Source organism: Schistocerca cancellata, chromosome 2 (genome assembly GCF_023864275.1).
Source record: "Schistocerca cancellata isolate TAMUIC-IGC-003103 chromosome 2, iqSchCanc2.1, whole genome shotgun sequence".
Lineage (NCBI taxonomy): Eukaryota > Metazoa > Arthropoda > Insecta > Orthoptera > Acrididae > Schistocerca > Schistocerca cancellata.
In genome coordinates, this window is record NC_064627.1 from 268,543,411 (window position 1) to 268,570,899 (window position 27,489).

A 27,489-nucleotide genomic window follows, 5' to 3' on the forward strand; every position below is an offset into this window, starting at 1 on the left:
GTGATTTAACAAATGAAAATGCTACATTCTCTTTTCTCTTGCTTTAAGAACAGACAGCAAAGGATCATTCTCCACTGTGCTGAGAACAGCCATGATGTGCGGTCTAACTGTCCGAGTGGGGCACAGTTAAATTGTGGTTGCCCCAGAGATGGGTGCTGGGGCCACTCCTGTTCCTTATTTATATACATGATATGCCTTCTAGTGTTATAGGTGATTCTAAAATATTTCTGTTTGCTGATGACACCAGATGGATAGTAAATGATGTTGTGTGCAAAATTGCCACCGTTTCAAATAGTACAGTTCAAGACATAAGTTCAGGGCGTGTAGAAAATAAACTTACTCTAAATCACAGTAATACTCAGTTTTTATAGCTTCTCACACACACTGCAATAACACGTGACGTTCTAATTACACAGATTAGGCGAATGATTAGTGAGACCGAACATTTCATATTTCTAGGTGTTCAGGTAGATAGTAAACTGCCGTGGAAAACCCATGTTCAGGGTCTTGTACAAAGATTTAAATGCTACCATTTTTATCATTAGAACAGTACCAGAAGTATGTGATAGTTCGACACGGGAAGTAGTCTACTTTGCTTATTTTCATTCGCTTATGAATTGTGGTATTATATTTTGGGGTAACTCTTCCCATTCTTAAAGGCTATTTTTGGCTCAGAAACAGGCAGTTCGGGCAATAAGGGTGTAAGTTCACAAACCCGTGCCCATTACTCGGGGCATTCTGACATTGACCTCTCCGTCTCTCTAAATATGTATATTCTTTGATGTCGTTTCTTGTTAACAGTATCAGCTTATTCCCAGCAATTAACAGCTTTCACTCAGTTGATGCTAGGCAGAAAACCTATCTGCATTTAGAGCGCACTCCCTTGACTCCTGTGCAGAAAGGCGTGCAGTATCCATTTTCAAAAATCTGCCACAAGATTTCAAAAATCGTCCTAGTAATCCATGCACTTTCAAATCTAAACCAAAGGGTTTCCTCATGGGACACTCCTTCTATTCTATCGTGGAGTTCCTTGAAAAGTTAAGCAAATTCTTGTGTTAATTGTTGATTGCGTTTATATAAACTTGTCGTCTTTTTGGGATTCATAAACATTTTGTTTTATTTATTATTACTTTTCTGTTGTAATGGGCTTACGTATACTGACGCGTTCCAACACGTAGATTTGCTCCTCAGTTTGTTCCCACGGAACAAGACCTGTAAAATAAAAAAAATTAAAGAAATGAAACTAATACTTTACCGTGGAGGTATAAAAAGGGGAGATGGTGATACAGACTTTTGATGTACTTTACTTTGAAGCCCGCACCGCCACGTTGAATGCCCCAGAAAGTTGCCAGACTTCAGTTTACAATTGCTTCTTGTTCTTAAATTCAGTCGTGTGCACGCGACAGCTGTTTCAAAAAGCAAGTGTCACAATCCTTTCGTGAATAACACTGTTAAGAACACATTTTCAGACGTTTTCTGGTGTCATTTGCACATTTGATCCAGTAATAAAACGCATTTGGCCTCATTAATGTAACTGTCTTACTGTTATACATTTTGAATAAACAACAAGAAAAGTATGTGCGACGAGACTGGTGTTCGATCTGTGTCCTTTTTACCTACCGGTATTGAAGGGAACATATTTCGCTATGTTTGGACGGAAACTAGCCTTTCCTTCCCACAACGTTCTTTTTTTCGAGTTGGGGTGACAGAAAATCCGAAATCACTTGACAGAAATAAAGCTACTACTTTGAAGGTAAGCAGTGCAACCAAAACTCAAGAGTGTTAAAGAAAAAATCGGAATAATTTCACTTAGAATCAAACGTGATTCCTTTACCCTTCAGACTATAATGGGAACGATTAGTGCACCTACAAGCTGGTGTTTTTGAACAAAACACTTCCACTAGAGGCTAATGTTTAGGGCAGCTGACATACCGGACGCCAGTTTAAAAATTGTGACGTCATAATACTCCCTTTATTATACCTAATACTCTGTATGTCAATTTATATACAATCTGTAATCAGAAGTATCCGGACACCTGGCTGAAAATGACTTACAAGTTCGTGGCGCATTCCATGGGTAATGCTGGAATTCAATATGGTGTTGGCCTACCCTTAGCCTTGATGACAGCTTCCACTCTCGCAGGCATACGTTCAATCAGGTGCTGGGAGGTTTCTTGGGGAGTGACAGCCCATTCTTCACGGAGTGCTGCACTGTGGAGAGGTATCGATGTCGGTCGGTGAGGCTTGGCACTAAGTCGGTGGTCTAAAACAACCCTAAGGTGTTCTATAGGATTTTGGTCAGGACTCTGTTTAGGCCAGTGCATTACAGGGATGTTCTTGATGTTCTTGTATAACCACTCCGTCGCTGGCTGTGCATTATGAACAGGTGCTCGATTGTGTTATTAGCTACGAACGCCATCCCCGAATTGCTCTTCAACAGTGCGAAGCAAGAAGGTGCTTAAAACATCAATGTAGGTCTGTGCTGTGATAGTGCCACGCATAGGCCTGTGCTATGATAGTGCCATGCAAAACAACAAGAGGAGGAAGCACGCTTTTCCCGGCGGGGTCAGGGATTTTCTCTGCCTCGTGATGGCTGGGTGTTGTGTGCTGTCCTTAGGTTAGTTAGGTTTAAGTAGTTCTAAGTTCTAGGGGACTTATGACCACAGCAGTTGAATCCCATAGTGCTCAGAGCCATTTTTTTTTGAAGCACGCTCCATGAAAAACACGACCACACCCTAACATGACCGCGTCCGAATTTTACTGTTGTCACTACACACGCTGGCAGATGGTGTTCACCGGGCATTCGCCATATGCACACCCTGTCATCGGATCGCCACATTGTGTACCGTGATTCGTTACTCTACACAACGTTTTCCTACTGTCCAATCGTGCAATGTTTACGCTTCTTACAGAAAGCGAGGCGTCGTTTGGCATTTACCGGCGTGATGTGTGACTTGCGAGCAGCCGTTCGACCATGAAACCCAAGTTTTCTCACTTCCCGCGTAACTGTCATAGTCCTTGCAGTGGATCCTGATGCAGTTTGGAATTCCTGTGTGATGGTCTGGATAGATGTCTGCCTATTACACATTACAAGCCTTTTCAACTGTCGGCGATCTCTGTCAGTCAACAGACGAGATCGTCCTGTACCCTTTTGTGCTGTACGTGTTGCTTCACTTTTCCACTTCATTGTTTTCCACTTCACTATCACATCAGAAACTGTGGGCCTAAGAGTGTTTAGGAGTGTCGAAGTCTCGCTTTCAGACGTATGACTCAAGTGTCACCAATCACCTGACCACGTTCGAAGTCCGCGAGTTCTGCGGAGCGCCCCTTTCTGGTCTCTGACGATGTCTAATGATTACTGAGGTCGCTGATGTGGAGTATCTGGCAGTAGGTGGCAGCACAATGCACGTAATATGGGAAACGTATGTTTTTGTGGATAGCCGGATACTTTTGATCACATAGTGTTCCTTCTGTTTGTGTATCAGTAATATTCGTCTAAGTCGCGCGTAATTTTATCTGTGATTGCGACGTTCAGTCATCAGGTGACTAGAACCGTTATGGTGGAAGACACCAAATCCTAATAATGTTGGTTTTATTAGTCCCAAATTATTCACCCACAGACAAAATAAAAAGGTCAAACCAAAAGTGGAATATGGTCAGTAGTAGAAAAGTAATAAACTGAAACGTCATGCATGATGCTAAAGCATTATCACATTAACAACAGATATTTCGTAAGTGATAAACGGTTTTTCTCTCATTACTTTGTGGGGCTGCAAGCGAGAAAACAGAAAAGGTTTCCTCAAGAGCGGGAAGTCAGAGATTTTGGACACTGGTGTCTGGAGCGAAGTCGACATTCTGACTCGTCCCAAAGGTGTTCCATTGGGTTCAAGTCGGAGCTCTGTGCAAGCCAGTCCTATTCATGAATGTTATTGTCCACAAACCGTTACCTCAAAGATGCTGCATTATAAAAGAATACATTATCATGTACCTACAATCAATCATTGTCTTCAAGCTGTTTGTCTACTCTACGGAGTGCACTGTACTGTAACGTGTGTTACAGTGATTTTCCTAAGCACAGTTATGGGAACCACACTCAAATGAAGAAAAATAACTCCATGCCGCATCACAGTCTACTCTGTACTTCACTGTTGGCACTAAAAATGATGGCAGGTAACGTTCTACAGGCATTCGCCAAACGTACCCCCTTCCACCAGACAGACACAGGGTATACCATGATTCAGCACCCAATCACTTGTTCCCAGTTATCCACTGTCCAACATCGTCGTTGTTTACATCGCCTGATGTGTCGTTTGGCGTGGACTATACAAATGTATGGCTTATGAGGGGCTGCTTGCTGAACCATTGTAAACCATTTTTTTTAAAGCCCCATGCATATTAATTGTGCTAGCTGGACTGCTCGCAAGAATTGGGAATTCAAGAGTGATTCCTTCCCCTGGTTTTATGTGAATTCTCACAAGCACCGTGTGCAATACCCGACAGTTTCTGTCCATCAGTACAACGGATGTGCCTGATCTTGATATAGCTGTAGTTGGTCCTTCGCGTTTCCGCTCCACAATCACATTACCAACAGTCACCTTGGGCGGGTTTAGAAAGTTTGAAACGTTCCTGTTGGATATGTTTCTCAGGTGACACCTAATCACTAATTCACTGTCTAAGTTTGAACTCTATTGACCGATCCAGTCTACGTTCACTGCTTCTCTAGAGCCTACACAGTACTCACCAGCTTCTATTATATTCCGCGTTACGTCGCTGTGTCCGGATGCATTTGATCGGATCTTGTATACTGTAATGCGCTCTCTCTGTTTTTGGCAGCTGGTGCGTAATTTTTGGGGGAGGGGGGTAGTAACACTGGCAAGTTGTGTATCTTCGCCAGTTACTGTCTGCAGTGCACGGCAGGGCGTCTTCCTTTGTACTACGTGTTATGGTTTGTTCCCTGTATCTTTGCGTATGGATCGCAGGAGAATAACAGCTGAAATGCCACAGTGCACACTGAAATAATTCTAGTGTTTTCTTGGTGATCGCTACACGAAAGTTAACGTATGATTCCGTAATATGTTAGTAGATTCCTCACATAAAACTTGAAATTTTGTTAACGGGCTTTCGAAGGAAAGTTGTCGTCTATCTTGAAGTTTCCCCCATTTTAGGATTTTCATCAGCGCAGAGGCGTTCATCCCTGTTCAAACAAGCCTGTGACAGTTCGTGCTGCCCTTCTTTATATACCTTTAAAGTAACCAGTTATGACTACGTGATATGCATCCACATACTTGAATAATATTCTAGAATTGGTCGCACGAGTATTTTGTAGGATGTTGTAGACTCACCGCATTTTTCCGATATCCTACCAGTGAACCGAAGTCTGCCACCAGCTTTACATACACGTAAGCTTATGTGATCGTTTCATTTCACATCCCTACAAATTCTTATACCGAATTAATTGTATTAGTTGACTGATTACAGTTGTGACTCATTGATATTCTAGTCATTGTATACTACTTGTCTGCTTTCTGAAAATGGCGCATTCTACATAAAGCAAGTTGCCAGTCCTTGCACCACTGCGAAATTTTAGCAAGAACTTACTGATTATTTGTGAAGCCCTTTTGTGTCAGTACTTCAGTATACATTCGTGAGCTAAAAAATTATGACTTTACGTACTTAACAACATCTTGATGAATCTTTGAAATACGATACAGCAGCGACTCCACGTGGCATGGATCCAATAACTCCTTGGCAGATTTCTCGAGTTACGCTGCTCCAGATGTCTTTTTACAGGTCACGCAGTTCCCGTAAATTACGGACTGCTGGTTTGTAGGTAAGGAGCTGTCGCCCGGCACCATCCCAGATGTTTTCCATCTGGTCCATATGTGGCGAATTTGGTGACCAGGACATCACATAGTGCTACCTACCACGTTGCTTAACGCGCTGTAAATCGATTCAACCCTTGAGACCCCTATAGCTGTGATGCGAAATGTGCCGTCATTGTCGAGGAAGACATCGAATATGAGAGAAGGCAGATGGTCCGCAGTAATGTTCACGCAGTGCTAATCTGTCCATGGTGCTTTCGATTGCAACAAAACGTCTCATGAAAGCACATGTGACTGTCTCCCAGAGAATAATATTGTCCCCATTGGCCATTGTTCGTAGTGCAGTGCATGTTGCAAGTAGCCATTCACGTGACTGATGCTGTATGTTAACACGACAAACTACATTGATGTAACAAAAAATGTGATTTTATCCGAGCGGGCGATGCGTTTCCATTGAGCCACAGTTCACTCTCGATGATTCTGTGCCCATCACAGTTACAAATGATGATGTCATTGTGTCATCACAGGAACACATACGGGTCTGCTGTGAAGCCCCGTGTTCAAGAACGTGCCCTAAATGATGTGCTCCGAAACATTTGCGCCTACACTTGCATTGTACTCTGTCGTCAGATCTACCACAGATTGCCGCATAACAGAGCGGTAAAGCCTCCGACCTCGACGTTCTGTGAAGACGCGGGGACGTCCAGAACCTTGTTGCTTGCTGTTTATCGTCCTTCTATCATTTTTTATGTCTGCTCATGACACTAGGATGTGAACAGGTGACCAGCTTCAAAATTTCCGAGATGCTTGTTGCCATATGCCCGGCCATAACAATCTGGCCTTTATCAGCCTCGCTTATTTCAGTGGATTACACCATTTGCGGCCCGCATCGTCGATACAATGGTTCCCCATTTTTCTGTGCCCCGCTTAAGCACTTTCTTTACCATGTCATGTGCCCACAGTGCGACTACCCGGCATTCAATCTTGCAGTGGACAGTGGTCATAATGTTTCAGCTCATAACTGTAGGTAACTACATCGTCTTCAAAAGCACGAGTGTATTGTTAATATGTTATTTTGTTCATTGTGTGCCAGGCCATTATTACACAACATGAACAGCAAGAGCCCCAACACACTTCCTTGGGACATGTCTCCTGTTTTTTCATCTATCGAAGACTTTCCAGCCAAGATAACACGCCCATTCTTCAAAGCTGTGCAAAAAATAACTTGGCCTATACCTGCTCAGACGGTAGTAGGTGAGGGGACAATGGTAGTTTTGGGGATTGGGTTGCTTGTGGCCATCTGGAAGTGTGCACGGTAGGATAGTTGCAGTTCAGCCTGGTCTCGAGAAGAAATAAAGTTGGTGGGTCTGCAAACAATCGTATTAATAGATTATGTCGCTACCACAATCAGTTCGACAAGTCAGTAGTACTGAGTAGAGTGCCATATAAGAAAATTGGTGCATAAATAACTGAAACAGCCGCTGCTAATGGATGAAGTGTACAGTTTAGCAGGTGGCAGCAAATTGAGGCAGCCACCCCTTAGGAAGAGAGGTATGGACTCGCTCAACACAGAACAGAATGCGTTTCTACATGGGGCCACGTTATTTCGCCCGAGCTCCACAAACTAACGTGGCCGCCCCTTCGTAATCAAGGGGTCGATACCCAGCGTTGAGAACGAGAGTGCGTTTTTGCGCAGGGGCCATGTTATTTCGCCTGAATTCTACCAAGAAATCCTCAAGCCAATTATAAATTTCGCTAGCTTGACTTTGTTATCGTACTTCCGTAAATACATGTTAGTGTAGTAGTACGTCGCGAGAGTATGGGGGGAGGGGGGAGGCCGTATTAAATTGTAAGGTCAAAAGCCTATGTAAGTGGGCCGCCGTGTTGGCGAGCTGACTCCTGGAAGTGACATAACGTAACGAGTGGTTGTTTCTCTCCCGGCAGCAACATGGCGGAGGTGGCGCATTTCCCGGACACGAAGCCGAGTCGCACGCTGAGCTACAACGCCAAGCAGCTGATCGCCCGCGAGCTGGAGATGGAGAAGCTGCGTCGCGCCGAAGCGAGCTTGCTGGCTGCCCAGCCCACGGACAAGGACAAAACTAAGGACAAGGACAAAGCCAAGGATAAGGACAAAGCCGTGGACAAGACGAAGGAGGCCCCAGCTGTGCCCAACCACCTGCAGAGCCTCAAGCCCAAGGCCATCTCCGAAGTCAGCAGGGTGAGTACCTACATCAGTCCTATGTTGCTATATTTGTTTATCATGAGTTCGATCCTAATGTAAACAAAAGCCCGCTCAGTGAATGATCGCCAGTTACAGTGTACCTACACGACATATTGTAATGTCACTGGAAATACACCGCAGTGTCAAAAGTCATTGATACGTGCTAATATTGTGTCGGACCATCACCTGCCGGTGTAGTGCAGCAGCTCCACGTGACTGGACTCAACAAGTTGTTGGAAATTCCCTGCAGAAGTACTCAGCCATGCTGCCCCTTATACCCGCCGGTAATTGCGAAATTGTTGCCAGTGCAGGATTTTGTGCACAAACCTTCAATAATGCCCCAAAAATGTTCGATGGGATTCATGTCGGACGATCTGGGTAGCAAAATCATTTGCTCGAATTGTCCAGAATGTACTTAAAACGAATCACGAACAACTGTGGTCCAGTGACATGGTGCATTTTCATCCTTAAAAATTCCGTCGTTGTTTGGCTGCGAATGGTCTCCAAGTAACCTAATATAACCAACGGTTCAGTTGGCCAGATGACGTAGTCCATTCCACATAAACTCGGCCCAAACTATTATGGACCCCAACCATCTTGCACAATGCCGCCGGTCTCTGTGGCCGAGCGGTTCTAGGAGCTTCAGTTCGGAACCGCGCTGCTGCTACGGTCGCAGGTTCGAATCCTGCCTCGGGCATGGATGTGTGTGATGTCCTTAGGTTAGTTAGGTTTGAGTAGTCCTAAGTCCAGGGGACTGATGACCTCAGATGTTAAGTCCCATAGTGCTTAGAGCCATTTGAACCATTTGCAGAATGCCTTGTTGACAACTTGGGTACATGGCTTTGTGTGGTCTGGCCACACTCGAATCCTTCTATCAGCTCTTACCAACTGAAAACGGGACTCATCTGACCAGGCCACTGTCTTCCAGTCGTCCAGCATCCAACCGAAAGTGTCACGAGGCCAGAACAGGCGATGCAGGCGATGTCGTGCTGTTAGCAAAGGAACCCGCGTCGGTCTTCTGCTGCGATAGCCCATTAACGCCAAATTTCGCCGCACGGCTTTAACGGATAAGTTCGTCGTACGTCCCACATTGATTTCTGCAGTTATTTCATGCGGTGGTGGTTTTCTGTTAGCACTCAAAAATCCGTGCAAAAGCCGTTGCTCCCCGTCGTTAAGTGAAGGCCATCGGCTACTGCGTTGTAAGTGATGAGAGATAATGCCAGAAATTTCGAATTATCGGCACACTCTTGACACTTTAGATCTCGGAATATCGAATTCCCTAACGATTTCCGAAATGGAATGCTCCGTACGTCTAGTTGCAACTACCATTCCACGTTCGAAGTCTGTTAATTGCCGTCTTGCGCCATAAGCACGTCGGAAACCTTTTCACATGAATCGCCTATACATATTACAGCTCCCGCCATCCGTGTATGTGCAATTCGTTGTTGTTATAGCGTGAAACAAAATGCAGGAAGTTGCCCTAGGCTACTCGAGAGATACAAAGAGGGATGCCATTTCATCTGTATGGGCAGAAATCACCAGAAGGGTTGATCATTACGCCACTACTGTTCATGCTTTATATCAATGATCTGCCATTTTATTCGAATGAGTGTGCAGAATTTGTCCTGTTTGCAGATATACAACTACTGTTGTGACGCCGAGCAAAGAAGCATCAACAGATAAAATAGTAAACGATATTATTCTGAAAGTTACTGACTGGTTTTGCACAAATAGGCCAGCTTTAGGCTTCGAAAAGAAAAAGTTTTCAGCATATTCTGTTTTTTACTGTCAAAAATATCCTAGTTACTGTTAACCTGGTATTCCAAAAAAAGGTAGAAAATTTAAAGTTCTTACGTGCGCATATTTTTGAAAACTTAAAAATGGATAACCGCTTAGTAGACAACCTAAAACGTTTGTTAGCACACTGGACTCGCATTCGGGAGGACGACGGTTCAATTCCGTCTCCAGCCATCCTGATTCAGGTTTTCCGTGATTTCCCTAAATAGTTTCAGGCAAATGCCGGGATGGTTCCTTTGAAAGGGCACGGCCGATTTCCTTCCCCATAATTCCCTAACCCGAGCTTGCGCTCCGTCTCTAATGACCTCGTTGTCGACGGGACGTTAAACACTAAGCTCCTTCTCCTCCTCCTTCTAAAACGTTTATGGTTCAAATGGCTCTGAGCACTATGGGACTTAACAGCTATGGTCATCACTCCCCTATAACTTAGAACTACTTAAACCTAACTAACCTAAGGACAGCACACAACACCCAGTCATCACAAGGCAGAGAAAATCCCTGTCCCCGCCGGGAATCGAACCCGGGTACCCGGGCGTGGGAAGCGAGAACGCTACCGCACGACCACGAGCTGCGGACTAAAACGTTAAAATGACTATCAAATGTGTAGTGGTGATGCTGCGTCTGTAAGGTGGTTGCAACACCATAAGGCTGTAGCGAAATGCGTGAAGACCGTAGGACATGTAAAACAAGATTCAGAGTCAGTCGCAATAAAACACTTGACTGAGTGGGCATAGGTTTTATTACAAATGACAGAACCTTGTTTTACAAGTCGTAATATTTAATCCAATAATGACGGTAGACGACACGTCGCTATAGATAAAGAAAAGTATTAACCGATCTGTACATCTTTATTTTTCGAAAAACATGCCCTAGTGCGAGCAGAATTCGCCCACAGGAGTTGCGTACAAATTTAATTATGTATATAGATAGACCATCCATCCCCGGTATCGAGAACTTGAATATTTTTGCCTGTTGTCGGTATGGCCGCACTCTTAACTGCACTGACGTAGAAGATTAAATGTTGTACACCGCCAAGGGACTGCAGACCTTAGAATGCGACATTAAATTTAACTTGATACACCTTCCCTTTGCTGAGAAAAAGGTGTCTTAACAGACGGATGGACGGACAGACAGTTAGTGTTATATAATTACAAGTTAACCATTTTTGGATACTTTTTCCTCTACTTGTTCTGCGAAACCTCGCTTCTTGCCATATTTCGTGATATTTCGTCAATGGGAGGTACCCTATAGGTTTTGATGAGCGACTTTGCGACTATCAAAATATGTGACGAAAATGTCCGTATCTTTTTTTTTACACCGCCAAGTTACCGTAACCTTAGTATGTGTCTTAAATTTGAACTTGATACGTCCACCCGTTCCTGAGAAAAAGTGTTCTAGACAGACAGACAGACGGGCGGACGGACAACAACAACAACAACAACAACAACAACTGAGCGATCCTATAAGGGTTCCGTTCTTACCGATTGAGGTACGTAACTCCAAATAAATCATCAGTTCTTTATCGCCAGGTTTAAAGTTACTTTTAATTGTTGAGTTTAAGTGATGTTAAGACATCTGCAATCTGTTCTTCTCACTAAAATGTACGCGGTTTTATTCTGTTTATCTGTTTCTGTCGCGGTACTTCCATTTACTAATATCGACATTTTCTTTAGTGTACGAACTGGAGAGAAAAGAACTTTGAAGTACGCTTCTTTATTGTCAAACAATTAATAACTTTCACATAAAATAGATAATCTGAAAGCTATTGAGAAGTGTGTAGTAAGAGCGTCGAGTGTAATCTGAAACAATGCTGGAGAGAAGCTGGACGACACAGCGTTTTGAGAATAAATCCCCTTAAATTATTTCCCACGTGTAATTGCCACTCCCCATGCCCTGAATGAGCCTTTGTTGCGCAGATATAAGGAGAATATTGTCCGACGTTGTAAACGACGCTAAGAACTGATGCGATCCTTTTATGAGTTATTTCTATTAATAGGGGTGCTCGGAAGAGCAAACCGTATAGTGATTCCACTTATACGGCGCTCTTTGTCTCTTGATGGAGGCAGCGTGGACTCGGCATTGGCGGAAGCGAGCGTTCCGTATTTATGGGCGCAAGTCGGCGCCGCCGTATTGTGGTCTCTTAATGACACATACTTCACCGAACCGTGTTTGACTTCCGGAAGAAATAGCCATTAACGGAACAAGCTACCCGCCCCGCGCCGTTCCCTCGGCTTTTACAATCCACTTGATGCCTTAATCGAAGCGCTGAATAGTTGCGAAACACCGGCGGTTAACAGCCCGTGGCTTATTCATACGTTCCTTGGCGCTGCAGCCTGCGATGCGTAGATCGAATTGCCGGGAGTGAGCGCATCATCGTTCGGTTGCTTATGAAGAAGGGCCTGTGCAAAGCAGCGATGTGATGAAGCTGTTTTACGAGGGGCAGTCACAAAGTTGTAACTATCATCTAGGAAAAAAATTAGCGGATGAATCATTACGAAGGATTATGGTGTGATGGTGCAACACAAGAAACTGAACCTGAACCAGTGGATGAGAAAGGATTAGATGAAATACAGTCTGACGGAATAACATCTGCCGTAACATCCTTAAGAACAGGAAAACGTTGGGAAGAGAATCCTGAATTTTTAAAATATGGATGAACTATGCTACACATACGACTTTTACATCTCTTGAACGAATGCTGTAAGAATAAGATTATCCCCGAAGACTGAAAGATTGCTAGAATAAAATCAGTTTTTTTCCTCCTTTTTTTATTTAAGGAGGGGGAGATAAAAGCCTTTGCAATAAGTGCAGAGGAATAAGTTTATCAAACGAGATATGTGCTAAGATTTTAATCATAAGCTTTAAAAGCGTAACGTAAGTAATACTGTATGGGGAGCAAATGGGTTTTAGGAAAGGACGCTTCTCGATAGATGTAGTTTTTATTTTACACCAAATAATACAAAAACGCAGAGAATATACCAAAGAAGCACACATTGCTTTTATTGATTTGAAAAAGCTTTTGATAATGTTAGTAGACGGAATCTTTGGAAGACAATGACGTGTCGCGGATATCCAAAGCATCAAATAAACGCGATAAAATTGGTATCAGAACCCATCAGTCTAGATCTCAGAATGACTAATGAGACACCAACTAAAAAGTAGTACGACAAGGCTGCTACATCTCCCCAACTTTGTTCGACAGGTACTCACATGTCCGTTTGCACAGCTGGCTGGTAACGTGTTTACCTCCCATGCAGCGGGCCCGGGTTCGATTCCCGGCCGGGTTGGAGATTTTCTCCGCTCTTGGACTGGGTGTTGTATTGTCCTCATCATCATTTCATCATCATCGAACGCAATTCGCCCAATTTGGCGCCCCTGAAAAAAGACATGCAATCCGGCGGCCTCCCGACCATCAGTGCCATTCCATCATTTCATTTACTCACTTGAAATAACTTGTAAGGAAAACAGCATTTCAAAACGATATATACCTAGACAGGAATCCTCTTTTAAGCCATTCGATTTTTAAAAAAATGTTTATTTTATCTTATTGTACACTAATGTAGACATAAATGTACAAAAAAGAAATGTATAGGTCCTAATTTAGGCATAGCAAGATGCTGTATTTACGCAACTTTGGTACTATGAGTCTTATTTCGATCTCTAACGAAAGTTTTGAAAACAGTTGGAATGAAGATGCACATTACATTTTCTATATTTGTAAATTGTTGCATTTTTACATAACCTACATCTTCTTCTTGCTTTGTTTTCCACTATTATTATGTGGCCTACATAGTTATATGGCATTTCTTTCGGAAGAGAGCCTTTGGAGAGACGTCCCTAATAGCATTGTCCTGTGTACTAAGGGGTTGCAGTTTCTCTATTTCCTTCATTCTCTGCTGCAGTATCTTCTGATTTCATTAGGGTCACGCATAAGTATGATCGAAAATGGAGTTGTGACATATATTCTTCATTTGCAAGATTGTATATTTTTCATGAATTGACCACTAGATTGCGTGTAAAGTTGATGAAGAGTGTCCACCACAATTTCTTGACTCTTATTCGAATTGTGTAATTAGCAGTAGCATTATCTTGTAGATCAACACTACCCAACTGTTGATTGTACTGAGATGTTACCCTGGGCTGGGACGGAGAAAGATTTTTCTTTTCTTTCCAACTCTGCCTTTTGCATTCGCTAAAGGCTGGATGGTGTTGTTGTTGGGAACTACTGTCACAGTGAAAGTGTTATTCCACCATGCGGACATGATATCAACTTTATCGTCAAAAAGAAACTCAAACACTCCCCTGCCTTTTTGCTTCATGCTGGGGTGGATTCCAAAGGGCACTGTACAGTGCAGTTCTCACGAATAGTGCCAGTGACAAAAAATTCCTTTCGTTTTAAAAACAAAATAAAGAATTAGAGGAAAAGAAATTATTAAAATATACACAATGACGAGGCGAGTCTTCAATATCTGAAAGCAAATTTATAACTTCTTGCTCACCCAAAGAAAATTCAGATGTTTCACAGCTGGCCATCGTCCCACCATAAGGAATGGATTTGTATAAGAAGCCATTTGAACTGCATAAATACCACAGTTTGAAGCCAAATTTGATAGGTTTTCCTTAGATGAATATCTTGCAGGAATGTCTCCCAAAATAAAGACAGTTTCCTCGTGAATAGACAAATTATATGAAAATATTCCAAATTGTAGGTATTTTTCATTGATTATATGACTCTACTCTGTTGTTTATATTTTCTGTCTTGGTTAGCTCCTCTGTTATTGATGAAGAAGTGTACTTGGTTGAATCTCCTTCCAGTTCGGAACATCTTTTCGTTACATTCACACCAATTAGTTTTCCTTTCTTAGTAGATGCACTGGATTCTGACCCTACAGCTGAATTCACTTGGTCTTGCTCACTACGGTCATGTATTTCAAATGTACCAGCTATATTAGTTGCTTCCTCTTCTTCAACAAGAAGATTTTCATCAATTTTATCTTCATCTGTGATCTGATAAACATCTGGTGGCATCATATCTGCAACCTCAATTTCTTCATCTTCATGCATCATGGCCTTAAGTTCCACAGTAGATATGGGTTTTGTATAATAATCAGACATTCCTGGACAAGGAGAAATCCCTGTATGTACTATCTGCATTCATGTGCAGCAGAGCTGTGATATATTACCATTCAATTCGTAATACGCTAAAGTAAAAAAATGCAAAACTTTAATAAAAGTGACTTACCAGTAGCGAATATTTGGTCTCAGTTATTGTTCCACGAGTAAACACCCCCCTTATCATCAATGAAGTTCAAACTGAAACTGAAACTTAGAGGTGCATAGGCTTACAAATATCTTAGTCTAGACATAAAATCGTTTTAGAATGACACACAACTTAAAAAACACATTATTCCTCAGTCTTCCGTCTACCTATTTTCATCTAATGCTCTCTCTCTCTCTCTCTCTCTCTCTCTCTCTCTCTCTCTCTATATATATATATATATATATATATTCTGAAGATGGCTTTAACGTAAGCCGAAACCGATATTTTAACCTAAATATAGCACCAGATCGTCGTACTCCGTGGACAATGTTGTCTGAATTTATGAAAATGAAAACTTCGGCAGTGAAGTACACAAATTTATTTAGAAGTCCGAAAATTCAAAGTGGTCAGCATTATGTTCAGTGATCTATTTAAAATGCCTAAACTTGTTATTTCAGATGTCCTCTTAATGTTTTAATGAAATCCGAAATTTGTGCCACTCATTTTACATAAAAAAATTTCGAATAAAATTTTGCGTTAGCGCAACTTTTGGCCTAAATGGGTTAAATATCTTACTGTATGCTGATAATGCAGTTACCCTGTCAGAGAAAGAAGCGGACATTCACAAAGGACTTTACTCACTGATACAAATACGTACTAAATTTGACGTGGAGATCACAACGGAAAAAAAAACTAAGACAGTGGCCTTCAAGGAGAAAGAACACATTAGAACCAAAATAGTGACAGATCAGAAGATTTTAAAACAAGTAAACCAGTTCAGTTACCTAGGATCTGGGTTGGCATATCGCTCAACATAGATATAGCAAATAAGCTTAGTAAATTCTGCCGAGCATGCGGAAGAATTAACAGAAAACTTAAAAACCATACTAGGAAAGGTACTCAAATTCTACAAAACTGTTGCAGTCCCCACACTGGCCTGTGGAAGTGAGACCTGGGTGATTACCAAAAAACAAGAAAGTTGTATTCAGATATAAGTGATGAAATTCCTGAGAATAGTTAAACTTTGCACAATAGAAGGCAGAGAAGAACAAACAGTTCGTGGACTGGATGATAAAATTCTAGATTATAGTGGAGTGAACAATAGGAATAATGGAGAGTGGAAGACGTCTCTTAAAGGCTGGAAATTATAAGTATCAACGGTGCAGAGAGAGAGAGATACAGGTAAAGATGGTTATCGTAACAGGCATTTTTTCATAATACCTGCAGAGAAGAAGAAGAAGAAGAAGAAGGAGGAGGAGGAGGAGGAGGTGGTGGTGGTGGTGGTCAGTCTGCGCCCGTCAAACACAAGGACATAGAGAAAAATATTCGGCCTGTCACAATGGTTCCATTGATATCAGTGAAATTTAGGAGGGAAGTTACGCTCATTAGGCTATAAGTAAAATACTGAAGTACTCAACGAAAGTTTATTAGAAAAAAAATTTATATTGCATTATAGTATTAGTTCTCTGCATAATCACCTGTCAGATTTAATCTTCTATCATATTTCTTAACGAACTGACAAATTTCCACTGCATAGAATTGTGCCGCCTGAGACTGCGATTACCCGTGACAGCATCTTCGTTAGAGACGAAGCGTTAGGAACTTGGCCACTTTTTCATGTTCATGAAGCGGAGGAAGTCACTTGGAGCGAAGTATAGGCTGTAGGGCACATGTTCACTACCATCCCATTTGAACTGGCGCAACGCTTCCTGGAGCTGCAGATAAAGTGTAGCTGAGCATTGTCGTGCAAAAATACGAGAAAGATAGTCAAGAGCGAAAGTCACTAGTTTTCCGAGTGTATTCTCAGTTTTCTTAATGTCTTACAGTAGTCTTCAGAATTTATTGTCGTTGCTCTTTCTGTAAAAACCACAGAACACGACTCATCCGAGTCATCCGTTGAGTTCTGTGACGCTCAGAAAGTGAGGTTTTGAACCTAACGCCAAACAAAAAAGGTCCTACAAATGTTCTCAAAGGTATCCGACAATTGGCATATAGCGCTGATATTCACGAATTGTTTCTTCAGTTTTCTGTAGCAGATAATTGCTGATTGCAGACAACAAGTGATTTCCGGGTTGAAAAATGAATTATTCTTACTGATTACTTTGAAAAAGGGCTAAGCACCGCATTGTGCAATTTGTGCCATGCATGTGGGCCAACGGGATGAAAATAAACGAGAAGAAGTCCGAATGAAAAGGGAAGAATAATCCTCAACTAGAATGTTGCAGCTGGCAACAAGAGTTGTTTTCAGAATGAGATTTTCACTCTGCAGCGGAGTGTGCGCTGATAAGCAACTTCCTGCCAGATTAAAACTGTGTGCCGGATCGAGACTCGAACTCGGGACCTTTGGCTATCACGGGCAAATGCTGTAACATCTGAGCTACCCAAGCACGACTCACGCCCCATAATCACAGCTTTACTTCTGCCAATACCTCGTCTCCTACCTTCCAAACTTCGCATAAAGTCTCCTGCGAACCTTGCAGAAATAGCAATTCTGGAAGAAAGGATACTGCGGAGATATGGCTTAGCCGCAGCCTGGGGGATGTTTCCAGAATGAGATTTTCACTCTGCAGCGGAATGTGCTCTGATATGAAAGTTCCTGGCGGATTAAAACTGTGTACCGGACCGAGATTCGAACTCGGGGCCTTTGCGTTTTGCGGGCAAGTGGTCTACCATCTGAGCTACCCAAGCACGACTCACGCCCCGTAATCACAGTACTTCTGCCAGTGAAAGGCAAAGGCTCCGAGTTCGAGTCTCGATCCAGCACTCAGTTTTAATCTTCCAGGAAGTTTCTATAGTTGTTTTGTTGGAACACGCTCCCTGTTCACCTGATTGAATCATCACGTAACGAAACTCGTGGCTGAACAACGTTTTATAGACAACGAAGAAGTCAGGACAGTGTAGATGGGTGTTTTGAAGACATTCCAGAATCGTCTTTCGTTGGAGGATCATAGTTTACAGTATAGTGGCCAAAAGGAGAGTATGTCGAAATATTTGTACATTTTTCGAAAAAAAATAAATGGAGTCCATCCTAGCCACTTCGAGCAATGTTCGACTTTCCCTCGTTATAGGAGCAGTTTTGTACAAACCACAATCTTCTCCAAGACTGTTGATAATCAACCATCCTTCAGATGGGAAAGTTGCCTCAGCAGCCTCCATGTTGTTATACGAGTGACTTGGGCTGTGTGTCGGTACCGCGTATGCCTTCCCCCCCCCCCCCCCCCCCCGACCTCTTTCGATTTCTATAACAATAACAACACAAACACAACACCATACTGCGCAGTCGTTCCTTACAGTTTCCCCTTCAGCAAGGCTTTGTTAATTTATTTTCATTCATATTTTTTAAATGTAATTATGTTATACTAAAGATACTAGTCGGGTTCAACCTATCTCCTACCAAATTTCATCAAAATGGGGTTCAGCGGTTTAGACATGAAAAGACATCAGATACACACACTTTCGCATTCGTAATATTAGTATGGATAACAAAAGACTAATGCACAGTGTAGAAAAAATAACAAATTACTGAAAAATTGATACCCTACTTTAAAAAAAAAAATGGTTTGTGGGACGCTGAATTGCATGGTTATCAGAGACCATACAAATTCCCAATCCTTTCACTGTCCAGTCTCGCCACTTTCCCGGAATGACGATGAAATGATGAGGACAACACAAACACCCAGTCCCCCGAGCACAGAAAATCCCCGACTCGGCCGGCAATCGCACCCGGACCCCCTGATCCAGAGGCAGTAACACTAGCTACTAGACCACGAGCTGCGGACTTAAAAAAAAAAAAAATTAGGCCTTGAATTCCTCAAAGCGTGCAAAAGATTCCAGAGACCCCGACGCTCCTTCCTCCGAGCCGAACCCTTCCACGATTGTTGCAGGCTGTTTGCTTTCAGGCATTTCAGGCCTTACTCACCAACTGCCCTCTGTTCGATGGAACATAAAACGTGATTCACCTGAAAAGGCCACCTGTCACTACTCAGTGGACGCTCATTTGGGGTATTGGTGTGCAAATTCCAGTCTTCGTCGCCGATGATCAGTAGTCAGCTTGGGTGAATGAATCAGACGCCTGCTGCAGAGGCCCATATGTTCGCTAACAGTCCTTTGGGTGGCACTGTTGGTAGCCCCTTGGTTCATCTGGGCGGTCAGTTCCTCAACAGTTGCACGTCTATTCGCCCGTACACATCTCCACAGCTGATGTTCATCCATTGTCTGTGGCCCGTCGTACACCATAATCGCCTGGGCGCCGATTTTGAATAGCGCCATTTAGGCATGCACGGTATACTTTAACCACAAAGGCACGCGAACAGTTTACAAACTTAACCGTTTCGGAAATGCTTCCACCTTTGGCTCGAAGCCAGTGATCATACCCTTCTGGTCGTCAGATAAATCGCTCCGTTTCCTCATTAAGACAACGACTCCACATTTTTCGCGCCCCCCGACAAGTTTTATGTACCCTCCACTGCTAGTGCTGCCACCTGTCGTCTGTAAATGGTTGTTACACGTTGAGGTCGAACATAAGCGGTAGTCACATTAATGAGACTGGACCGTGTATGTCTCGTTTATGAAATTCACAGTTCTCTCACTGCACTCATGAACCACATTACAATATTAACGTGCGTGTTTGCTTGTTATTTGAAAATTAATGACTGTCTGATGCCAAAGGCATACCGGTGAGGAGTGCTCTTTAAAGATCTTCTTGCGTGAATCACCACTAGGAAGAAACAAAAGGGTCTGCTTATAAACCGATATACACCTGTTCTTATTGCAACCGAGCTAGGTGGTGCAGTGCTTAGCACACTGGACTCGCATTGGAGAGGACGACGTTTCAAATCCGCGTCCGACCATCCTACTTTAGGTTGTCCGTGATTTAAATCGACCCAGGCAAATGGCGGGATGGTTCCTTTGAAAGGGCACGGCCAATTTCCTTCCCCATCGTTGAAACAGTCATCTGTAATGACATCGATATCGAATTCCAATCAAGAACTACTGCCAAAAAAGGGAAGGCCTGCGGTCCAGATTGTGTACCAGTCAGGATCCTTTCAGAGTCTGCTGATACAATAGCTCCCTATTTAGCAATTATATACAACCGCTCGCTCACAGAAAGTTCTGTACCTAAAGACTGGAAAATTACTCAAGTCACACCAATACCCAAGAAGGGAAGTAGTAGTAATCCGCTGAATTACAGGCGTATATCACTAACGTCGATTTGCAGTAGGGTTTTGCAACATAAACTGTATTCGAACATTATGGATTACCTCGAAGAAAACGATTTATTGACACAGTCAGCCCGGTTCAGAAAATTTCGTTCTTGTGAAACACAACTAGCTCTTTATACTCATGAAGTAATAAGTGCTATCGACAGGGCATGTCAAATTGATTTCATATTTTTAGATTTCCAGAAAGCTTCCGACACCGTTCCTCACAAGCGTCTTCTAACCAAACTGCGTGCCTACGGAGTACCGCCTCAATTGTGCGACTGGATTCGTGATTTCCTGTCAGAAAGGTCGCAGGTCAAGTAACAGACGGAAAGTCATCGAGTAAAACGGAAGTAATATCCGGCGTTCCCCAAGGACGTATTATAGGCCCTCTATTTTTCCTATGTACATTAATGACATAGGAGACAATCGGAGTAGCCCTGTTAGATTGCTTGCAGATGATGCTATCATTTACCGTCTTGTAAAGTGATCAGATGTGCAAAACGAACTGCAAAATGATAAGATATCTGTATGGTGCAAAAAGTGGCAATTGACCCTGAATAAAGAAAAGTGTGAAGTTATTCACATGAGTACTAAAAGAAATCCGCTAAATTTCGATTACGCGATAAGTCACACAAATCTGAGAGCTGTAAATTCAACTAGATACTTTGAGATTACAATTACAAATAATCTAAATTGGAACGATCACATAGATAATGTTGTGGGTAGAGCAAACCAAAGACTGCGATTCATTGGCAGAACACTTAGAAGACGCAACAGATCTACTAAAGAGACTGTTTACACTACGCTTGTCCGCCTGATCTGGAGTATTACTGTGTGGTGTGGGATTCGCATCAGGTGGGACTGACGGATGGCATCGAAAAAGTTCAAAGAAGGGCGGTGTATTATCGCGAAAGAGGGGAGATAGTGTCACAGCAATTATACGTGAATTGGAGTGCCGATCATTAAAACAAAGGCGTTTTTCGTTGCGACGGGATCTTCTTATGAAATTTTAAAAACATGGCTCTGAGCGCTATGGGACTTAACATCTGAGGTCATCAGTCCCCTAGAACCTAGAACTGCTTAAACCTAACTAACCTAAGGGCATCAGACTCGTCCATGCCCGAGGCAGGATTCGAATCTGCGGCCGTAGCGGTCTTGCGGTTCCAGATTGAAGCACCTCAACCGCTCGGTCACACCGGCTGGCCCATGAAATTTCAATCACCAGTTTTCTCCTCCGACTGCGAAAACATTCTGTTGGCGCCCGCCTACATAGGGAGAAATGATCATCACGATAAAATAAAACAGGACTCGCAAAGAAAAATGTAAGTGCTCGTTTTTCCCGTCCGCTGTTCGAGAGCGGAAGGATAGAGAGACAGCTGAAGGTGGTTCATTGAACCCTCTGGTAGGTACTGTGTTGTGAATAGCAGAGTAATTACACAGATGTAGATACCGTTCCGCTCCGCTGACATGTACTATCAAGGGCCTGAAGAGCATTTCCCAGATTAGTTGTTCAGCCGTACGTATCCGTGGCATTCCCGAATATTTTCTAATGTCCCGTACACACCTTGCCATAAGTTGTCTAGCTGCACGAACAGGTCTGGAGATAGCAGCAGTAGATGCCAATTGACCGATGATGATGATTCAGAAGCTAAATAACAGATACACAGCTATACGCGTTGTTGAAACGAACATTGCGCCGAGTAGCGTTTAAATACTAACAAGGGAAGACGGATCGTTTAGTTGAATTACTGTTTGTGTATATTTACAACAGTCCCCTAGTTTCCGTTTTCCAAACTGGAGTGTGTGCCGGCGTATTCAGCTGGCAATTGTGTAATGAAGGCTAAATGAGAGGTACAGCGATGGAAAGGCGAACAATGCGGCACTGTTACAGCTTTCGTTTGCTCGCAATGCGATACTGTGTCGTTCGTCATTGTAGCAAAACATGCGCGCCACCGGGGCGCCGGTTCCGTACCGGAGTGCCACTCCTGGAACAATGGGCTCGGTTAACGCGCATGAAAGGCTTTGGAGTGGCGGCTTTATTTCGCTCTGGTGCGCCGAGTGCTATGATGTGAAAGCCCTGCTCCCTCGTGAAGGGGCTGCAGCGCCGCCCTAAATATCGCCGGGGATGATGAAGTTTATTTGCGGAGAATCTTGAAGGGATCCTTTTCATAACATTGATCCATTTTCTTGTAATATCTGACTCGGTACACAAAGGCGAGCCTTAATAGTTTTTTTTCCCCCGCCCGCTACTCCTCGTCTGTTCGCTACGTTAAAAGCAAATCACTTTAGTATGCAGTGGCCGGTAGAGGGAGGAGTATCAAGAACTGCTGCAGGCCCTCGAATGGCGGAATCATTTATCACGAGTGGGGAGAAGGCGCCAGGCCACCGCTGCTTCCTTTGTAACGCATTCAGGCGGCCATTGTGGGGGCGGGCAGTAATTACGAAGACAAAAAGGGCCGGTGGGAGGCGGGGGCGTGGGGAGAGCGAGAGGGCACGGCAGTCCGACGCCGGGGAGGAGGAGGACGGCGGCCGTGTCGCAGCCAGAGGCGTCGGGGGCGGGTAAAAGGATTTCGCCATTTGTTAAGGTGGCGTCGCGTGGCCCCTGGCAAGCGCCTTTAACTAGTTCCTGTCTCCCCTCCACCCCCTCCCTCCCTTCTCCTACGGCTGCAAATTCCTTTGGTGCGGCCGTCCCTCATTAATCACTGCAGTCGGCCCAAATTGCCGCAGTTAATAAATCCCGGGTGGTAATGTGAGAAAGACGCCACGTCCCCATTAGTGGTGCGTCGCATCCTGGATTTCGTAGTTTCTTCGCATTCGGCTAATTGCCATTACTTCGGTGGCTCTTAATGGCTGAGGAGTTTTGGCGGGGGGAATGGCTGGAATCCCAGCTGTTTGTGGGACATGCGCAGGTCATCCGGACGAATAGTCCCGCTCCCTTAGCAAGGGTCTCGTGTGCCCACTAGTGCAATGGGACTCTAGCGGGAGGTAACTGGTTCGCGTCTCGTTGGCAGAAAATATTTTCATTGCCCCTCCGTCAAGGTGATGTAAAGCTGCCTTCAAGCGGAAGGTTACACTGAAAACGACAGTGATGTACTAGGTATGGTGCAGTTCTAAGAGGAATGGATGAGCGTATCCCCGACCGCACTGCACATTTCTCGAGCAGGGATATGTTACGTAACAAATTCCGGTTTTTGGCAAGGCCCGTATGTTTTATTTTTTAAAAAGATGTATGCATAGCGCAATCATTCATTAAACTAAATTTAGCAATATTTCCAAGTCCTTCAGTCCAATACCACACAGTTTCAGGCAACATTAAACTCTTACAAGCGACAACATGTCGTGGAGGGAAATTTTCCATCGCAGTAATTCCAGCAGTTTTATTTTTATCTTCACGAACAACAACGGTAGTGATCCAGTTTTGGCCATCGTGAACATCAGTTTTAGTAAGCGCAAAATCAAATCTAACACAGCACAAAACTGCAGGACTGCGAATAATTACTGAAAGCCGTAGCTATAATACAGTGGAGAGCGAAAGAAATTGGTAAACCTGCCTAATATCGTGTAGGGTCGCCGCCAGCACGCAGAAGTGCCCTGACACGACGTACGTGGACTCGAATAATTTCTGTAGTGGTGCTGGAGGGAACTGACACCATCAATCCTGCAGGGCTCTCCATAAATCCGTAAAAGTACGAGGGGGTGGAGATCACTTCTGAACAGCACGTTGCAAGTCACCCCAGATATGCTCAATCATGTTCATGTCTGGGGAGTTTGGTGGTCGGGGGAAGTGTTTAAACTCAGAAGACTGTTCCTGGAGTCACTCTGTGGCAATTCTGGGCCTGTGGGGTGTCGCATTGCCCTGCTGGAATTGCCCAAGTCCGTCGGAATGCACAGTGGACATGGATGTATGCACGTGATCAGACAGAATGCTTGCGTACGTGTCACCTGTCAGAGTCGTATCTATACGTATTACTGTTCCCATATCATTCCAACTGCACACGCCCCACACCATTACAGAGCCTCCACCAATCTTGAACAGTCCCCTGATGACATGCAGGGTCCATGGATTCATGAGGTTGTCTCCATACCCGTACACGTCCATCCGCTCGATTCAATTTGAAACGAGACTTGTCCGAACAGGCAACATGTTTCCAATCATCAATAGTCCAATGTCGGTGTTGATGGGCCCAGGCGAGGCGTAAAGCTTTGTGTCGTGCAGTCATCAAGGCTCACGAGTGGACCTTCGGCTCCGAAATCACGTATCGATGATGTTTTGTTGTATGGTTCGTACGCTGACGCTTGTTGATGTCACAGCATTGAAATCTGCAGCAATTTGGGGAAGTGTTGCACTTCTGTCACGTTCAACGGTTCTCTGCAGTCGTCGTTGGTCCTGTTCTTGCAGGATCTTTTTCCGGCCGCAGCGATGTCGGAGCTTTGATGTTTTGCCGTCCTGATATTCACGGTACATTTGTGAAATGGTGGTATGGGAAATCCCCACTTCATCGCTACCTCGGAGATGTTGTGTCCCATCGCTCTTGCGCCGACTATAACACAGCGTTCAAACTCACTTAAATCTTGATAACCTGCCATTGTAGCAGCAGTAACCGATCGAACAACTGCGCCAGACACTTGTCGCCTTATATAGGTGCTGGCGACAGCAGCTCCGTATTCTGCTTGTTTACATGTCTCTGTATTTGAATATGCATGCCTATACCAGTTTCTTTGGCGCTTCAGTGTAAGTAATTTTACCGTCAATCTCAACATCGCAAAATTTTTTCTAGATGATAGGACACCACCTATAAACACGATTAAGAGTATGGCGTGACGGCATTTTGACAACTGGATAATACCATGACTGTGTGGTTACTTGTATAGCAACGCTCAAGATGAATTCAGTGAAGGTAAAAATGTAGACCATTCGCCGGGTGCAAGTATTTCGATTTGACGCCATTTCGGCGACTTGCGCGTCGACGGGTATGAAATGATGATGATTAGGGCAACACAACACCCAGTCCCTGAGCGGAGAAAATCTCTGACCCGGGCTCTTAGGATTGACATTATGTCGCGCTGACCACTCAGCTACCGGGGATGATCACCAGTGAAGGTAGCGGACTTAGAAAGGTTGGCGCTGGCTCACTGGGGTCGTACTTCATGCTAGTGTCTGTTTCATCGTTGTAAATGAATTGCTGTAGTATGGTTATCTGACTTCGTCAGCGGAGAAAAGTTGTCTTCTTACTATAGAAGTTTTATATGCTCAGATCGCAATAAATAGATATCATCGTCACACTATCTACATACATCAACCATTTTGCCACTCGTGTGGCATAGTGGTTGATATACAGTGGAACCTGGTTATAGCTGCTTTCAAAGAGCCTTGAAAATTATGCTGTTATTAACGAGTGTTGCTGTAACCAAGATCGGTACTTTCGGTCTATTGTGGTTGCAAATGGAAAAGAACAAATTTATTTAGTCTTGTTTTATTTTACATGCAGTGTTCTCTCTTAAGCTTACATGAATAAAGTATGTCGAGTACTCATCAAACTTCTTTACTTAGGAGTGAAGTAATAAGTCATTTTAGTCTGCTGTTTATTTGCCCAGTACACACTTCCTAAATTACATTCTATGTTCAGTATTTCATTTACTGGAATTTCACTGTTCGCTCCCCTAGCTTTATAGAACATGTTCAAGATTCTAGTGGCTTCTGAAGCGTCACTCACAGTAGGGATAGGCACTTTATTTTTTCCTTCTTTCTCTTCTTCTTGATCTCCCGCGCTCACTTCATGGTCACTGTGACCCTGATTCTTACCTCATTTGCAATTTCGTCATCAGGACATTATCTTTTGTTGCATACGTTTCGTAGTCGCACTGATTGAGAATATCGTAGTCGATTTCTGGAAGCAATGTAGACAGCGACAGATCATCAGTGTCACCGAACATGGCTTCAGTTTCGGCGGAATTTATTTCTTCAGTTGTGATTCCTGCATGACAAAAGCAGTTCCTGATGGTGTGAGGTGTGACCCGGCTCCAAGCTTTGGTAGTGCATTTGCTTGGAATCCACCAGTGTAATAGAATAATCATGCTTTTTTTAAATACTTTGCTTCATTTTCAGTAATGTGAGTTTTCGATCGTGGCATGTCAGACTCCGAATTACTCCTTGGTCCGTGGGCTGCAATAATCTTGTCATATTTGCAGGAAGAAAAACAACCTTAATATTCTACAGACCAGAAAGTGCAGAATGTGCTTGACAGTTGTCAACAAGACCCGGTATCTTCCTTTTCTTACTTCTAAACTCCGGATCCCAACACCTTATTTCAGCTTCAAAGATTTCAGAGGATATCCAGGAGCTTTTATTAGAATTGTAGTGCACTGACAGATTTTTTTTACATGCTTAAAACGCCTAGGATTCTTTTGATTTGCGTGTCACGAGCAATAGTTCCATCTGCGTTAGCGCATACCATAACTGCTGTTCGTTCCTCAGTTACTCTAAAATGCGTGCAGTTCGTAACAAATTTTATGAAAACTGACATATCGTGTACTGTTCACGAGTGCTGGGATTGTCACCACTATTGTAGTATGAACGTGGTAGGGTAATATTGAGGTGACGGGTCTACACTACACCTATTGTTGAGGGAAGGGGAGAGAGAATAATATGCCAGGTTGCTACATTACAACAGATTTTCTTCTACAGTACACTGATTCTTGGAAAATCTCCTTGCTAACTGAGGCTGAAAACGACTTTATATACGATGTATACGAGTATACGTTTGTCGTATTAAGCGAGGATGAGAGGTATCTTACAAAGAATAAAAGCATACCACATAAATCAAGACGGTTCGTTACAAGAAAGTTCAGCTCTATGTAGATGGGCTGAAGATACCAATTTAAACTGCCGAAACTAGTAGTCAGAATATGTATTTATGGCGATCTGGCAAATAAAACTTCTCTATTAAGAAGATTCAATTTTTAAGTCCTGTAGCTTCTTTAAATGATTATGAGATGCATCTTAATTACACGTTGCAGCTGAATGGATTCAAAACATTAAGGTGTAAGATGCTTGTAGCTATATCACCCATTAACTACCTTCTTTTTCACATCTATTTGTAACAGAGTTCTACAACATATCATGAGTTGAAACATTGACATGCTTAGAACAAGGCAACCTTTTCAGTGGAAATCTGCGTGGGCCCT

The 27,489-nt window shown here is 43.4% G+C and overlaps 1 protein-coding gene across 2 annotated transcripts in view; it reads left to right on the forward strand.

The window, feature by feature from the left end:
• The window catches only part of LOC126145121 (chromosome transmission fidelity protein 18 homolog), a 464,617-nt gene that overhangs the window by 208,812 nt on the left and 228,316 nt on the right, over positions 1 to 27,489 (forward strand). For both annotated transcript variants that reach the window (XM_049915535.1, XM_049915534.1), the window contains exon 18: positions 7,767 to 8,040. In XM_049915535.1, coding sequence (XP_049771492.1) covers positions 7,767 to 8,040 — 274 coding nt within the window. The remainder of the gene's footprint in view (positions 1 to 7,766; positions 8,041 to 27,489) is intronic.